Source organism: Stegostoma tigrinum, chromosome 7 (assembly GCF_030684315.1).
Source record: "Stegostoma tigrinum isolate sSteTig4 chromosome 7, sSteTig4.hap1, whole genome shotgun sequence".
In the NCBI taxonomy this organism is placed as follows: domain Eukaryota; kingdom Metazoa; phylum Chordata; class Chondrichthyes; order Orectolobiformes; family Stegostomatidae; genus Stegostoma; species Stegostoma tigrinum.
Genome location: NC_081360.1, coordinates 6,353,580 through 6,371,717, shown reverse-complemented (window position 1 = coordinate 6,371,717; position 18,138 = coordinate 6,353,580). Strand labels below are relative to the sequence as shown.

The 18,138-nt window shown below is 41.9% G+C and overlaps 2 protein-coding genes across 11 annotated transcripts in view; both read right to left on the bottom strand.

The window, feature by feature from the left end:
- tra2b (transformer 2 beta homolog) overlaps window positions 1-2,830 on the bottom strand; it is a 40,165-nt gene extending 37,335 nt beyond the window's left edge. For 2 of the 10 annotated variants that reach the window (XM_048534008.2, XM_048534010.2), the window contains exons 1-3: window positions 2,627-2,830; window positions 868-907; window positions 179-240 (exon numbers count right to left, since the gene is read on the bottom strand). In XM_048534008.2, the coding sequence (XP_048389965.2) occupies window positions 179-240; window positions 868-907; window positions 2,627-2,662 (138 nt within the window). In that variant the 5' untranslated portion in view covers window positions 2,663-2,830. Of the gene's footprint in view, window positions 1-178; window positions 241-867; window positions 908-2,626 lie in introns of those variants that run through there. The other 8 variants (XM_048534011.2, XM_048534014.2, XM_048534012.2 and 5 more) reach the window with 5 other exon arrangements.
- Window positions 2,831-6,863: 4,033 nt separating this feature from the next.
- LOC125453895 (sentrin-specific protease 2) overlaps window positions 6,864-18,138 on the bottom strand; it is a gene marked incomplete at its 5' end in the record, with an annotated part of 165,131 nt that continues 153,856 nt past the window's right edge. Inside the window, 4 exons of the mRNA XM_048534007.2 lie at window positions 6,864-7,559; window positions 9,624-9,719; window positions 11,133-11,217; window positions 15,090-15,169. Of these exons, the coding sequence (XP_048389964.2) occupies window positions 7,497-7,559; window positions 9,624-9,719; window positions 11,133-11,217; window positions 15,090-15,169 (324 nt within the window). The remainder of the gene's footprint in view (window positions 7,560-9,623; window positions 9,720-11,132; window positions 11,218-15,089; window positions 15,170-18,138) is intronic.

The following is an 18,138-nucleotide window of genomic DNA, read 5'->3' as shown; positions in this document are numbered from 1 at the left end:
CATGTGTCACTGAACAGGATTACCTCAAAGAAACACAATTTAGTTAACTCAACTAAGTGGCTTTGGTGTGTAAATAATCATTAATGGCCACATATTTCAATAGTCAAAAAGTACAAATACTGAAAATCTCAAAATTAAAATCAACCTATAGCACAGTATGTAAATAAAAATAACGAACCTTTAATGCTTCTATCTTCTTTTTGTCTTGGGACTCTTCCCTCATCAATGTCAGTGACACTACTAATAAACGTAAAATAACAGGTGCTCTGACAAACACTTTAGGGAGAGTGCCAACATTTTTTAAGCCTCTCTAAATGCAGGATAATGAAAAAAACAAACTTCCAATCATACAACAAATAGGGTTTGACCAAATTGGATCATGCTCAGTGGGCCAAGAATACAAAGAAAGACTTTGCAACCATATTCTGGAGCATTCATACAAATGTTGGGTTTGCTGTTGATTCACAAGTCAAATTTTCAAAGCAATACGTTTAGAAAGAAGTACAAAGGACTGCTTTAAACCACATAACTTTTTGGTTGATAATTATTTGGGATAGTGGCTACCCAAGTGCCAAGTTGCTGTCAGGGCAATGTAGCATGATGAGGTTATTTAAAAAGGAAGCAAAACACTGACTTGCAACAGCAAAAAAAAAGTCAATGTTACAAATTCCTAATCTTGACCTATCCTGCTTTGAGAAAAAGGGGGTGAGCAGCATGTAAGCATCTTCCCAAGTGTGGGGAAGTTCTCTTACAGCAGAGATCAACTCTTGACAAAAGCATTAAAAGACACAGAAGCCCCAGAGAAAAGTGGCCAACTGCAACTCTTAAATGGAAAGTATTAATGCTGAGCCCTAGTATCTTACTTACAGTTTGGAACTCCCTCCCCCTTGTCTTCTATTGTCGGTAGCTTCGGTTAAATACCACCAGGGTTTTGGGAAAAGGGGGTTAAAGAGAAAAATATTTGCATAGTGATTTGGTAAAACACATTTGTCAGTAAAACTCATGGCAACTGCTCCTTGCAGCAGATATGGTATTACACAGCTTTAGTATTAAAATGTTAAAGATTACAAGCTGGAGTGTTTGATAAATGTAATGTGGCACACTAAACCCAAATTACCTGATTTCAGACTAAATAAATTCAAACTTGCACAACTTTAATTCTTTAGCCCTCCCCCAGCTTTAATTCTGACAAAGAACTACGTTGCTCGTGCAGGGCATAAACAAAAAGTGAAGAAAGTTCATACCAAGCCATGACATTAATTGGATTAAATTACATATACAACATAGACAAGGTACAGTAATATAGTGTTGAAATTTCTACAGGTAGGAGAAAATACTAAGTCATATAAATTTGAGCACTTAAATTTCTCTGTAGACTGGCAACTTCATTAAATCGTGACTGCCTGATTTCCTGACTCCCACAAGCTATATTCACTGTCCGTCAACATCTATCTTTTACTTCCACTGCCTGACAGTAAGGTTCCATACCACCCACCCACCCCAAAAAAAGTCAACTGTGGAAGCAGGTGTGGATATAGAAGAACTAATGAATGAAGATATTGTTAAGGCTTGGCACAAACTCTACATGTAAGCCCTGAATGTACTGCAGAAAGTCCTGTCCCCACAAAATAAAAATACACAGAACATACAACAGTGGCTGCAGTTATGTGTTTAAATTCCCACTCAGGAGCCCCCAATTGAAGAGTAGTGTGCATTTCCAGCATTGTCCACTTTCTCAGACTTCCAGAACTCTTCCAAGTCCCTCCTCAAGCCCTTTACTCCACCAACCTGCAGATTATAACTCATAGCAAGCATTCCCAGGGGGAAAAGGAAGTAGATTACGGAAAGTCCCGAGACTCGGCAACCAGAAAGGAGCATTAAATGGTCCTTTGCTGCACAATGTGACAACGTGCATGCTGTAGGCAGGTGGATCATGACTACTGGGGTGAGGTAAAGCATGTTCCACATGCCACATTCCAAGCACAGACTCATACAAAAGGCTTACACAAAACAGACTAAAGAAACCCAGCCGCAACACGCACCTCCAGGGTTTAAATAAAAAAACAGACACCCAAATTAAAAGCGTGCAAATTATCAAATGTTTGCACCCAGTAAGAATTCCCTCTAACGGTTTTATGGTTCAGGGCAACTAGGGACTAACAATAAATGCTGATCAGCCAACGACACCCACATCCCACAAAATGGATTAGAAGAATGATCAGAGGGGGGGGAGGGGGGGAGGAGGGGGGGGGGTTGCCCATCATAGCTACAGGAAGGAGCAGTGCTAAAGGGTTACTTCCCCTCATTATTGCCAGCAGCAGACAGCCAATCGGTGAGCGGCAGAGTACCGCCTCTCCCGGTCATTGGTGGGTACGAGGTTGACAGGCTGCGCGGGTCGCGAACGGCACCGCCGCATGGAGGAAAAGAAGAGGGACGGCGTGCGCGGTCATTGGTCGGGCTGGCAGACGGCGGAGCCAATGGCGCTGAAAGGGAGAGCGTGACCCTGGGGAAAGGGAGGGGGGCCTTGTCCAGAACCTTCTGTGCGAGGAAGAACACCACCCCAATGAAAATACATAAACAAGAACAGACACTGGCAGAGGGAGAGTATATATCGATAAAAACTCACCCTTTCGACGTAGGTTTGTTCTTCGGTGTCGCTCATGTCGGCGGCTGTGAAAACCAAACGCTTCAAAGTATTTCAAGATGAGAGGAAGCGGGAAGGAAGGTGGGGATGAAAAGAGAGTGGGGCGGGGGAGACAAAAGCTGCGAGCGCAAGAGCCACCAACCGCCGCCGCCACCTACCTCGAGCTCTGCGCTTACAGGAAGTGACGACGGCGCACACAACGCACTTCCTGCGCCGCGCTTGTTGCTATGCCGAGTTGTTGTTGTTATGGCGGCGGTGTTTCGATGGCACCGGAGTGGCCCCATCTGCCTGTCAGCTTTCCGATAAATTGTACGCGGTGGTGTCTCCTTGTACCACAGGAAATGTATTTGCTTACCTACACCTCCTCCTTCTAAATGCCCATAGACAGTGAGTGAGGGGAGGCAATTCGGCTGGGAAAGGCATCGCGGCTGAACCCAACCCTCCGCAAAGGGATATTGCACGCACAAAATATTCAGCGTCTGAATGGTATCACGAAGGTGTGTCATCTGAGCTGTTAACTTATGTTGGATCGTTGGCTGGGCACCTCTTTGAGACTTTCGGAATGAGCGCTTCACGAGATTTAAAACAACGGACAAGCTGTTTGAATGAAGACACCAGCTCTACAACAGTTTGGAGAGAGCGGAGCCACATAATGTGATTGCACAAAAATGTCGGCTTTGAGAGCGCACAGTCAGAGATAACTTACCAATTGGAGTTTTGTCCTCTTTCTCTCTTTGTAAATCCTCTCGCATAAGTTTGTCAGTGATCAGCTGGAAGCCCCCATCACCACAAGTACAGTATCCTTAAAGGAGAAATCTGAATTTACACCACTATTTCCCGAAGAAGATAATTCAAAAATACATATCAGATCCAGGAAGAAACCCCAGCTTGTAGAGAAAGTGATTTTTGGCGGCTGACTAGATTTTGGGCAAGAGATAATGGGAACTGCAGATGCTGGAGAATCCGAGATAACAAAGTGTGGAGCTGGATGAACACAGCAGGCCAAGCATCTTGAAGGGTCTCGGCCCGAAACGTCAGCTTTTGAGCTCCTAAGATGCTGCTTGCCCTGCTGTTTGTTATCTCTGCAACAGCAGCACTGTCGCAATTGTCCCTGATCAGTTCAAGATTAGAAATAGGATCAAGTCTGTATGCAGTATGTATTCATCGCTGCAGGTTTTCTCTTTCACCATTCACACCTCTTTCTTACCTGTCCCCACACACTCTCAACACCATCTAATTCCTGTACTCACTGCTCATTTTGACAATTGGAAGCCAGGCATGAAATGGCAGCATTTCATTGTAAGAACAGAGCTTTTTTAAATAGTCCTTCACGGAATGTGAGCAAGCATTTATTGCCTCAGAGGAGGTCATATGAGCTGCCTTGAACCACCACGGTTCGTGTGCTGTAGGGAAACCTAATGTGTTGCTTGGAAAAGAATTCCAGGATTTTGACCCAGCAAGGGTGAAGGAATGGTGAAACAGTTTCAAGTCAGAATAGTGAATGGAGGCTAACTTAAAGAACTCCTAGCCTCTGTGCTGTTCTTATAGCCACCGTATTTATATTGCTAGTCCAACTGGGTTTCTGGTCAATGCCAACTCTCAAGATGTTGGGAGAGGATTCGGTGATGGTAACAACATAATGTCAAGGGGAGTTGCTTAGCTTCGATTTATAAATAGAGAGATCTGGAATTTAACATGACAATTGTGTGGCTCAAATGTGATTTAGCACTTGCCAGCCCAAGTTGAAATATATTCCAGATATTGTTACATTTGAACATCGACTGCTTTCGTATCTGCAAAGTTGCAAACAGTATTAAACATTATGAAATCGTTGAAGGTAGCAAGAATTGCAGTTGCGGGAGTCAGTCAATACAGTGTGGAGCTGGAGGAACACAGCAGGTGAGGCACCATGAGAGGAGCAGGAGAGTTGACGTTTCAGGTTGGGACCCTTCATTGGGGAGAAAGGAGCTGGGAAATAAATAAGAGGTGGGGTAGGGCTTAAGGATTGTATGTGATAGGGATTGGTCAGTGGGAATGGTGTGTCAGATAGTGGGGGAATAAGAGGGACAGGTATGTCAGGTCAAGGAGGTTGGGATGAGGCCAGGGGTGGAGATGTTTAGAATTCACCGGTTTCAATGTTCAGGTCATCGGGCTGTAGGTTTCTGAGGTGGAATTGAGGTGTTGTTCCTCTATTTGCATGAGGTGTCTTTGTGGTACTGGAGGACACCCAGGGTAAAAATGTCAACGGGGGGGGGTGTGTTAAAATAGTTCGCAACCAGGAAGTGTTATTGATTACAGAGCACAGGTGCTCTACAAATCAGTCACCAAGTCTGCACTTGGTCTCACCAATGTAGAGGAGGCCACATTGGCAGCAACGGACACAGTAGATTGGGTTGGAAGATCTATAGGTGTATAGATCCAACGCCTGTTGGATATGTAAAGTTTGTCTTGGGCTTTGGATGGAGGTGAGGGGGGAGGTGTAGGGGCAGGTGTAGCAACTTCTGCAGTTGCAGGGAAAAGTGCCAGGTGTGATGGGGAGTGTGGAATGGACAAGGGAGTTGTGGAGTGAGTGGTCCCTATGAAAGGAATTTATTGGTGTGGAGGGAAATATCTCTTTGGTGGTGGGGTTGGATTTTAGATGGCAGAAATGGCAGAGGATGATGCGCCAGATGCAGAGTTTGGTGGGATGAAGACCAGAGGAACTCTGTCCTTAATTTTGTTGAGGGGAAGGGACTTGAGGGCAGAAGTGCAGGAAATGCAAGATATGTGGGTGAGGCATTTTGAATCAACAGAGGGGAAAGTTGTAGTCCTTGAAGTAAGTACCTTGAGCGTAGACGACTGCTGCTAAGTCTGACGGCTATACCCTGTCCCATCAATAGGGATGAAGATGGTAAAGTGTACGGCATTGCCTGTAAGGACTGATTCCATGAGTAAGATAACATAAAGCTATTGCTTGACTGGACTGTTGGCAGCTCCCTCAATTGGCACCAGTTCATAGAACATAACAGCACAGTACACCTTGTGGATTTGGAGTCATTTGTTTATGTGCCAAAGTCTAGATATGCAAATATGGAATGACCAGTCAGCTACCAACTGGCTCCTTGAGTATTTTTAGATTGGCCCACGTCTGCAAAGGGTGTTCATGAACCAGATGGTCTCTTACAATACAAGAATGTGTTTTCATGGTATAATTAATTAGATATAGCTTAATTCCAGGGTCATTAGTTGAATTTAAATTCCACCAGTTGCCATGATTACCATACTAGTCCAGTTAGATGGATGTGGAGGTTTGGGGTGGAGGAGAAAGAGTTTGAAAAGACTAAGTAACACAATGATTCTCACAGAAATTTGCTTATGTGGTTTGATCTGCTGCATGTTGTGGGCTGAGCATTCTGACAGTTTTTCTTTAAGAGCATGCTTAGCTCACTTAATGAAAACATCCATATTAGAACTCTAGATTTACTTTTATATGCAATGACACTTTTGAAAATTAATGGGAACATGCATGAGGTTCCGGTAAATACATCTGCAATGAACACATTTAGGTACAAGTTTGGATGACCCTGATTTGTGGATAGATTGATTTAGTGGAACTAAAACTATTGTTACTCTTGCTAATATCAGTGGTAGTACCAAGAATTCTATATATTTACAATTTCTCTTCAGGTTTTTATAATCTGGCACTTGTGCTGAAACATTGAGGCTGGATGTTGTTGACATGGACTCCCATTCCAGTTGGAGAAGCTAACTGATTGGCTTGACAGGAACTCAAAGCCAGGCACATTCTACTTTACTACTGCCCTTATTCCTGGTCCAGAAAACCAACAGAAGCTGCAAATTTTAAAAGATCTCCACAAGAATTACATACTTTATTGGGAATTGAATATACAGAATGACATTCCATCATTCTGTGGAACACTGCTGTAGTGTTCTTTTGAAGAGTGGAAAATAACTCACTTCAGCAAATCGCTGGGATTGTGGTTCTTTACAGGGAAGTTCTCGACAGAGATTTTTAAAAGGAAACTAATTTAGCTAACATAAACAATCCACTAAGCACTGGAAGCACCAACGCTTCTTCTACATTTACATACACAGTTCCTTACAATATCAATGCTGCATTACTACTCTCAGCTTACTTGGTGAATCATAAACTCAACAATTCAAAGACAATAAACAAGGTCAGAATGTGAAAACCAAATAAACTTTATTAAATGAGAGAAGCCATAAATATAAATCTAAACACACATAACAGTTGAAGAGCATACAGTATCCAAAGGAATTACCGATTCATATATTTCCACATGAATGTGGTTGTAATAATGGAGGGAACGACTGTCAACAACATCAGTCAATCCTGGTAAGAAGACTAACACTCACTCCACTTACCCCAAAAAGTCTTTCTTGATCAGCATTAAGTTGTTGGTATTCCAAATTACACACAGTTTCAGAAGTGCAAGAAGACAAGAAACGTTTGTACTGCTTTTCTAGAGGCTTTATTGCTGTTAGGTTTGTTGTTGAAATACACATATTTAAATACATTCCTGAACACCACCCTTTGGCCAGAAGTCAGCTTTGGTTTTTCAAAGAGAGTTGGTTGAATTTGATGTTCTGTTTATTCCTCGTTACCTTACTCTTGTTATCTGCTGTGCCATTATACTCAACCAGAATGAAGGGTGAGTGAGCAGAATGGCAACAAGCATCTGGTGCAATCCTCATTCAAATATCCAGAAGCAGATGCAGGCTCCAAAAAGAATCCAGCATTTAGCACATTTCTGGCCATTTAAAGGCCCACGTGGATGCACTGAAGTCATTAGACCTTTTCTTTAGCGTTGATTCGATCAACAGCTAGACATCACAGCATTCTTTTGTTGAGAATCTCCCAAATCATTTTCATTCTAAAGTAAGGAATGTCATGCTGGAAGAGACCAAAATACAATAAACTTTAATTAACTACTTGAAATTATACCCAATGTGTCTCAGGGATTATGTCACAGATTGTCACTAAGGGAAATAAGAATCACATTTCATTCAACCCATGTTAATGTTGTGAATTATGCTAAATACATGACACATCTAATTCATAATCTCAAATTGCTCTCTAGCACTAACATACTTGTTACCATCAGTACTGTATCTGTGTTATAGTGACTAACTTGTCCCCACCTGTACTGTACCCCAGTGTTATACAGAAACAGCTGTGTCAAAAAACAAATTTAAAAACTGGAGGAAAGTATAAGGGAGATGTCAGAGGTAGATTCTTTACACAGTGTGATGGGTACGTGGAATGTGGTAGTGGAGTCAGATACATGAGGGACATTTAAGCAACTCTTGGATAGGCACTGGATGATAGTATAATATAGGGTATTCAGGGGAGTTTGATCTTAGAGGACAATAGTAGCTCGGCATGACATCGTGGGTCGAAGGGCCTGTACTGAGCTGTACTGTTCTATGTTCTATGTGTAACACTAGAGCATAGTACTGGTAGTGAGTCAGGTCTGTCACTGCATAACACAGAACAGTACTAGTGGATATGTCCGTCCTACATAACACTGTGGTACAGAACAGTAGAGACATGTCTGTCACTGTATAATATTTGGGTGTAGTAATGTTGGATGTGTCTGCTACTGCCTAACATGTAGGCAAAGTAATGGCGGGGACAGGTCTGTCACTGTGTAACATTGGGTGGGGACAAGTCTGCTACTGTACAATACAGGTGTGGGCAATATCAGAAAAAGAATTACATTTTGAATGTTAACATATCTCATTTTTTCAGTTACTGAATGACCATATGAACCTTTCCAGTATTTTTGGTTTCCATATCCTATTTTGTAAAGAATACTTAATTGGCCACACTTCACACATTAGTCAGATACTTCTGCTTTGATGTTTTACACATGTTTTTTAAAACTTCTTTCTCTTACCTACCGCACATCTTTTCATTACCTCCTTATCTGAAACACCCATAGCGCAGTTTCAGTATAATAATGATGCTATTCACTTTCCTCTTGTTTGTTTTTGAATAATTATTTCAGCTATCTTTCCCATCCTGAGCCTGCCCCTCCTTTTACTGCTCGACAACAGAAAGCCTACTTATGAAGGACAGGCCTGAAAGCAATTTTCACAATTCATTTAGCACTGTATTTTACAAGCACACACTTCCTAACCCAATCAGTTTCAGTGTCAATCTATTTATAAGGCTTTATGTGAACACCCCGTTAACATCCAACACTTACATCCAAATAAAATCAAAAGACATTACAAAACCTTTATTGATTTAAAGTTCCTTGTGACCATCACATTTATCCTTTCCACGAGGATCCTCTTCCCGGCCCAACTCAGGCACAGGCCCTTCAAACTGTACAGTTCTTTCCAGTACTCAATATTGCTGCCAGTGAGAATGAACCCTTTTGTCCCCCACAATGCTTTTTCAACCCCAATACGCACATCTCCATGGCAGTCTGCATTTGGCTCAGGTAATAATCCAGAGACTTTAATCCAGAGATCCCATTCTTTTATACATCATACCAAAATGGCCAGTATTCAAATGCCTGTCTGGCCATACTGAATCCAGCTGATTTTTCACCTTTAGTATTCAAATCTGGCACAGACAATTGTGATGTCATCTTTTCTGCCTGCTGGCTCGTTATACAAAATGGATTTTGATGGTCTTAAATCGCATTTACAATGATATAGTTCATGGCAAATGCCCATAATTTGGTGTTAGTTGGGACTAACTGCCAATCTCACTCAGCAAGGCCATGGACATGTTGGTGTGAGAAGTGAAAAATGTCTGCCTGGTGCAGCGCAGGACTGCAGTTAAGTCTGGGTGGTGGTTCTTGTAAATGGAGGGAGCAAAATCACTTGGACATCTGATTTTGGCACAGATAATGCAGAAGTGGGAAATATCATGTTTTAAAACCATTTATCTTGATTAAAAGAAAACTTAATCTTTCAAAAAGAAACATGAACAATTTCCTACCTGGGTGAAGGTAATTTGCTCACCCCTTGCAATGTAGTCGGCATACTTGCATACAAATACCCCACAGTCACTTCCATTCATTTGCTGTGGAACTTCCTATCAGAACAGAAAGAAACCAAAAACGATATTTATTTCAAAGTGATCTCAAAGTACGTTTCCTGCTTTTAAATTTTCTGACGTGCTTCATTTGTTTCATTTCAGTTTAACAGCACATTTACTTTTTATTCACCTCTACCATGATAATTTGGATTTATTATGCAAGATTTCTGTTTCATCAGCACATAAAACCTTGCTTCTGTTTGTTGTTATGCTGATTGTGTAATAACAAGAGTTAAAGGCTTGAACATTAACAGTTGCCATTATTGCCTACAAATAGGATTTTCGTGATGCTATTACAGCAACCACTGTAGGTGAGCATTTCAAGAGCCAAGTTTTGCATAGAGACAAAAACCTTCTGAAGAAGTGTCATTGGACTTGAAATATTAACTCTGTTTTCTCTTCACAAATGCTGTCAGACCTGCTGAGTTTTTCCAGCAATTTATGTTTTCATTTGTTTCAGATCTCCAGGAGCTACTATTCTTTGTTTCATTTTACACAGATGCAACCTACTTAACTGCAGGTAAGCGTTTTACTGTTTTTAACTGCTCTACAGTCAGGAAACTTACTATTCCTGCTATTGATTTTACGGAGATAGTAACATAGTGGTAATGTCACTGTCATGGATTCAAATGCCATCACAGCAGCTGCTGGAATTCAAATTCAATTCATAACAACCTGAAATTAATTACAAGTAAAAATTCTTAAGCTACCATTAATGATGACCATGAAACTGCTGTTGACGCATAAAAAAAAATCACCTGATTCACTAATATCCTTTAGGGAAGGAAATCTGCCACAGTCTTACCCGGTCTGGCCAACATGTGACTCCAGACTCCCAGCAATGTAATTGACTCTTAGCGACCCTCTAAAATGGCCTAATAAGCCACTCAATTATCCTAAACTGTTAGAGAAAGATTGCAGTAATTGTTCACCACCACGTTCTCAACAGCAGTCAGGGTGGCAACAAATACTGGCTATGGCAACAAGTCTCGCATTCCATGAAGGGATAAAAACAATCACAAACTTAGAACAGAACCAAAAAGGTAAGACAAAATACACTTCTCAACTGTTCTAAATATGGGTATGGGTCATTACAGACTTCAGGTAACCTCCAGTACTACAGCAAAATGGCCATTCTTCATGAGCCAGGACACAGAGTGAATCTCAGCAGTCCTTGCACCCAATGGAACATCCATTTTTCTCTGAATCAAACATGCAAAGGAGATATTAGGTACTATTCCGAGTGATAAACCAGTGCTGACCTCCTCCCTACATGCCAGAAAATGAGAGGGAAAGTGTGAATTTCCTCCAGCTGTGGTAGCTGGGATCTGGCATTTTGGTCATTTCCAAAACAAAGCTGACCTTTAAGAAGTCAGGTAAAATATGACAACATTAAATACTTATAACTACATGAGATCTCATGCTGCGGAGAATCCACTCAGAGGAATCCAAACGTCGGCCTTTCTTATTTTTGCTTTCTTCTTGTAAGTATCGCCTAAAATTAAACATGACAAGAAAGTCAGAAGCTGAAAATTTCTGAGTGCTGCTATATCAGCACTTTGCATCATCACCTGACACTTCATAGTTGTGACATGATCAATATGAATTCTTTCTAAACAGGTGGAGCAATGTGACAAAGGAGCAGACTCTAAGACTCTCTATTTCAGTTGTGCAGTGGACGGTCAAGATACATTTCTGTCTTCTTTGAAATCACTCCTCTCCTATTGCCCTTTCTGTTCATGTTCCTCCTGTCTTCTTCTTCAGGCTCTGAATATGTTTGAAGATCAATCAGCAGTACCCATTCCAAGTGGTCAAAACTGCATTGCTATTTGACTCACAGGCATTACCAGTGTACCACAGCATAATTGCAGCACAGAAACAGGCCATTCAACCCATGATGTCTGCGCCACTAAAAACAAACAAACAAACTAGCCATACATTCCAGAGAGAGTAAGAACTGCCTGTGCCAGAGCCAGAGATAACACAGTGTGGAGGTGGAGGAACACAGCAAGCCAGGCCATATCTGAGTAGCAGGAAAACTGATGTTGCTGAAAATTTTCTGAAGAAGGGTCCCAACCCGAAATGTCAGCATGACAGATGTTAAGCTAACTGGCCTCAGTGTAATTGCTGAAGGTTTCTAATAGCTGCCAGTTTACCTCCTCACTCCTTACTTTCCAAGGCCCCAGACACATGTTCCAGGTGAAACAGTGCCTCATCTTCACTTGCACTTCACCCAGTTATGTCTACTGTATTTGCTGCTCACAGTGGAGTCTCTTCTACATTGGGGAAACAACAAAGACTGGGCATCTGCTTCTTCAAAAATGATTTCTGAAGAAGGGTCTAGGCCCAAAGTGTCAGCTTTCCTGCTCCTCTGATGCTGCTTGGCCTGCTGTGTTCATGTAGCTCTACACTTTGTCATCCTATAAAGGGATATAGATAGCTTAAATGATTGGAAAGATCTGGCAAAATAGGGAGAAGGTGGAATTGTCCATTTTGGCAGAAAGAATTAAAATGCAGAGTTCTAAGATGTAGAGAAATCTGGCTGACCTAGTTCATGAATTGCAAGAAGCCAGTATGTAATACAGCAAGTAATTAGGTTGGCGAATAGTATATTATTGCTTATTGAGGGTAACAGAACAGAGAAGTAGGGAGGTTATGCTTCAGTTTCACAGGCTACTGGTGAGACCAGTGTGTACAGTAGTGGTCACCTTACTTAAGGTAGGATGTAAATGCATTGGAAACAGTTCAGAGAAGGTTTCCTTGATTTATACTTGGAACGAAAGACTGAGGAAAGTTTGACAGCTAGGCTCGTATCCACTAGCGTATAGAACAGTAAGACATGACATGATTGAAGCATGTAAGATCCTGAGGAGTCATTATCAGGGGGATGCAGAGAAAAATGTTTTCTTTTCTGGGAGTATCTAGAATTAAGGATCACTGTTTAAAAAATAAACTCGGCCATTTAAAACAGTTGGAACAAAATTTTCAGAAAATTTTCTGCCTCTAAAGCTGGTGGAAGCAGTGTCTTTGGACATTTTTAAAAGCAGAGTTGGACAGATTTTAGGTAAGCATGGAGATGAAAGATTATCAGTGGCAGGCAGGAATGGGGAATTTGGGGTTAAAATCAGCTCAGCCATGATCTTATCGAATGGTAGATCAGAACTTTGAGGCGGCACAGTGGTTCAGTGGTTAGCACTTCAGCCTCACAGCGCCAGGAACCCAGGTTCAATTCCCGCCTCAGGCGACTGTCTGTGTGGATTTTGCACATTCTCCCCGTGTCTGCGTGGGTTTCCTCCCACAGTCCAAAGATGTGCCGGTTAGGTGGATTGTCTCACAGACTAGTTGACCAACAACCTGTCATAGTTATTTTCATGGAATCATACATTACAAATAACGGCTCAGACGCAACCATCACCATATCTCTGGATATGTCCTGTCTCACCAACTGAACAGGCCCATCAGAGATGGCACAGTGGTACAAAGAGGATGTTGCTCTGGAAGTCCTCAACATAGACGGTGGACATCATGAATTCTCATGGCATTAAGTCAAACATGGGCAGGAAAATCTCCTGTCAATTACCATGTACCGTTCTCCCTTGGCAAATGAATCAGTGCTCCTCCACGTTGAGCAGCAACTGGAAGAAGCAGTAAATGTGGCAAGAAGCCAGGATGTACTTGGGGTGGGGGACTTCAATGTCCATCACCAAATGTGGCTCAGCAGCAGCACTACTGAGTGAGTGGGTCAAGTATTAAAGGACATAGCTGCTAGACTGGATCTCTGCAGTTCATGAAGGAAAAGTGTATTTGACCCCATCTTCAACAATCTGCCTGCTGCAGATGCATCTGTCCATGACAGTATTGCTCCTTCTTCAGTGTCACTGGGTCAAAATCCTGAAATTCACTCCAAAGGGCATTGTGGATCTACCTACGGCACATGGACTGCAGCAGTTCAAGAAGGCAACTCACTGCTACCTTCTCAAGGGCAGTTAGGGACCAGCAATAAATTCTGGCTCAGCCAGCAACACCTAGGACTCACAACTGAATTTATTAAAAAGTGAAGAATAAATACTTAAGGAACTTGGGTTCTTCGGCTTTGAAAGAAAAATAACCTTATAGCAACACACAAGCTGAAACGAAATAGAAATCTGCATCTTGTTCTTCCAAACTCCAGGTAGAATAACAGAACATATCCAGCCTTAAAAGCAGGTCAACTTCAATTCCAATTTCACAATAAAAGGCAAATTTAAAACTGGTATCAAGATATTCTTCTCTGCAGAAAGCATGATCACTACTAGGAGTTTGGCATCTGAATGAAGTATGAGAAAACAAAATCACAGAATTATTTAAGAGTCAAACAAATATTTTAACAGGAGAAGCTTTATGGATATAGTCTGGCATTTTCATCTACAGTTCTCTCATAAGCGTAATTCAATGGTGTTGTTGCTTTGATGATTACTACTGCTTTGGTTTGGAATGTATTGAGTCATCAGGAAGCCTAGTTTTCTTGGAAGCTCTATAGCTATTTCAGGACCATTTGTCTATGGAACAATTTTTCTTCTTATACTATAAGCTAATATTTACAATTATAATCCTGCAACTGAGTTTGCGTGAACCTGATCGCAGATTTGACTAAAGGTGTCCACTGTACACGGTGTAGCTACCTCTACATTGGGGAAACCAAGCAGAGGCTTGGGGACCACTTTGCAGAACACTTACGCTCGGTTTGCAGTAAACAACTGCACCTCCCAGTCACGAACCATTTCAACTCCACCTCCCATTTCTCAGATGACATGTCCATCCTGGGCCTCCTGCAGTGCCATAATGAAACCACCCGTAAGTTGCAGGAACAACAACTCATATTCCGCTTGGGAACGCTGCAGCCCAATGGCATCAATGTGGATTTCATCAGCTTCAAAATCTCCCCTCCCCCACTGCATCCCAAAACCAGCCCAGCTCGTCCCAGCCTGCCTAACCTGTTCTTCCTCTCACCTATCCCCTCCTCCCACCTCAAGCCGCACCTCCATTTCCTACCTACTAACCTCATCCTGCCCCCTTGACCTGTCTGTCCTCCTCGGACTGACCTATCCCCTCCCTACCTCCCCACCCATACTCTCCTTTGCACCTATCTTCTCCTCTATCCATCTTCAGTCCGCCTCCCCCTCTCTCCCTATTTATTTCAGAATCGTCTCCCCATCCCCCTTTTCTGATGAAGGGTCCAGGCCCGAAACATCAGGTTTTGAGCTCCTAAGATGCTGCTTGGCCTGCTGTGTTCATCCAGCTCCACGCTTTGTTATCTTGGATTCTCCAGCATCTGTAGTTCCCATTATCTCAAATCACTATGACATTTGATTCCAGCTTGGTACTTACAACAGTGTCCAGCACAAATCATCATTCCATTGGCCCATGGAATCAAGGTGAAGGATTGTCTTCTTTCTTAAATCTGCTACCTGTTTCAAACAAATTCATCTTTTAAGTGTCATTGTTCACCTTATACTGAATTGCACACAAAAAATTTCTTTGTTTCATCATTTCTTCTCTAAAGCTCAGGAACACTCAAATCTCAGTTTTATCCCACTTTCCTGGAGTCGGATCTGATTCTGTTGCTTTGATCTCATTCTGGCCTAGAATCAAACCCAATGGCACAAAGCTTCCAGTGAAGTGCCCCTTTTGGCGGCAGCAGTCAAGTACAACAAAAGTCGTATTAAGTCAGGCGTAGTGACAAAAATATTGTCGATTCTGCTGAGACTGAACACACTGCTTCCAAAGGCACTGAGACAGCAAACCACTGCAAATTGGCATCAATGTCTTTGGACCTGGGAAGGTAGCTGAGGAGTGGGGTGTTTAGGTGGTGGAAAACATGGATCTAGTTCGTCCCACTGGAAAGGTAGCATGACAGAAAAAAATAGAAAAGGAACAAAGAGATTAAAAAAAGCCTTTTCTTTGAAAGAGAGAAAGCAATACAAGGCTTTGATATGATGGCAAGGGAACAGAGAACGAAGTATGGGGAGATCAGAGACTGGACAGAGCACTAGGGCAACAGAGGGGCTCTACTTTGTGACCAGCTTTCAACCCATACTTTACTACTTCTTTGTACAATGCAGGCAAATTTAATTTTCTGATTTATCTTTCCCTCCTCAATTATTTATTGACTTCCTTCCTAACATTTTGGTATTCTCTTCGATATCTTTTTATTGTTGTCTATGTTCTTACTGGAGACATTTTACTTAGTTTCAATTTTGCAATTATTCATTTATTTGTCTCTGCTTGTATCCATTACTGGCTAGTTAGTTCTGGTCTTTTTACAGGTTTTTCACGGCTCTACTGAGCCCAGGTTTAAATGTTCCTCACAGTTGTTCTTTGTCCAGCTGTAAAATTGTCCAGTTTACTTTCCCCAAGTCCCATTCTAATTTCCAAAAGCATCAGCTAGACTATAATTTATTGCTTTGGTGAATGACTTACCAAAATCTCTCTCAATTTTCCCGGTAACAAGACTGGGCAAATGGTTGAATTAGCAGTGGGGAAGCATTTTGTACAGAGTGATCATAGCTCCATTTGATACAAGATTGTTACGAAAATGGACAAAATGGACTTGAAATCAATGTCCTAAAGGGGGAGCTGGCTGACTTTAACAAGATCATATATGATGTAGCCAGAGTGGTGGGACCTTCAGGCCTTGTGAACCCTGAATATTGAGGGATATATAGCAATGGATTAAGAGAAAAGGGGAGGCTTATAGCAAATACTGGGAACTTGAAACAGTAGAAGCCCTAGAAGTGTGGAGAATGCGCAAGAGGAAATTTAAAAATGAGATTAGGAGACTGAAAAAGGAGACATGTAAGGATACTGGCAGGTAAAATAAAAGAAAATCCTAAGTTGTTTTCCATGTACATTAATGGTAAAAGGGTAACAAAAAAAAGAGTACAGCCTATTAAGGACGACAGCGGTAATTTGTGCATGGAGTTCCTGGATGCAGGTTGGGTCCTAAATGGATACTTTGAGTCAGTGTTCACTAATGAGAGAGACAATATGGGGCTGAAAATTAGGAAGAAGGAAATTCAAGAAATTAGCACAGAGAAGAGGTTCGGTATGGTCTCACAGACTAAAAATTGGGCAAATTCACAGCTGGCTGAAATGTATCCAGATTGTTGAGTGAGACAAAGTAGGAAATAGCAAGGGCACTTGCAAAGATTTTCAATTCTTCCCTGGCTACAGGGGAGTTACGCAGCACTGGAAGACCGTCAACCTGGTACAATTATTCAAGAACTGAGCAAGGGGTAAAACCAGGAAACTACATGCCATCAGTCTAACGTTGGTGGTAGCGAAACCATTGGAAGCAATTCTAAGGAACAGAATTAATCTGCACTTGGAGAGGCAGAGATCAATCAAGGACAATCAGCATAGTTTTGTTAAATGGAGGTCTGACCAACTTGATAGAATTTTTCAAAGAGGTGAGTGGGTTTGTAGATGAGGTACAGTATTTTTGTTGTAGTGTACTTGGACTTCAGCAAGGCTTTTGGTAAGATCTTGCACAGGAGACTGACTGCAAAGGTAAGAACAGTCAGTTTACGGGATCCAAGGCAATTTGGCAATTGGATCCACAATTGGCCAAGTGGAGGGAAGAAGAGGTTGATGGTTGAGGGGTGTTTTTCCAACTTGGAGTCTGTGTTTAGTGGGGTCCCGCAGGGGTCAGTTTTGGAGTCCTTGCTGTTTGTGGTTTATATAAATAACTTGAACTTGAATGGAGGACTGAAGTTTGCAGATGATACAAAAATTGGTGGAGTGGTAAGGATAACTTTTGATAACTAGAGGATATAGATCAGCTGGTCAAATGAACTGATCAGTGACAAATGTAATTCAATCTGGAAGAATATGTGAAGATGCGCTTAGGCAGGACAAACAAGGCAAAGGGATACATGAAAAATGGTACAATTTAAGACCAGGGAAGTTATGCTGAAACGTTGGTGAGGCCAGCAGCGAGACTATTGTGTGCAATTCTGGAATCTACATGATAACAGGGATATGACAGCAGTGGAAAGGATGCAGAGGGGATTTACCGGGACGTTACTTAGGCTGGAGAGTTTTAGTTATGAGGATAGATTGGACAGACTGGGGCTTTTTTCTTTACAGCTGAGGAGATTGAGGGGGAGCATGACTTACATATATAATATGATGAGGGGTGTAGACAGAATAGAGAGGAAGACACACTTCCCCTTGATAGAGTTTAAGGTAAGGAACAGAAGCTTTTGAGCTACTGACCTTCTTAACCCATAGGGCGGTGGGAGTCTGGAACTCACTGTCCATATCGGTGGTAGAAGAAATCCTTATAACATTGAAGAAGTATTTAGATGTGTACTTGTGATGCCAAGGCATACAATACGATGAGCCAAATACTGACAAATGGGATCAGAACAGTTAG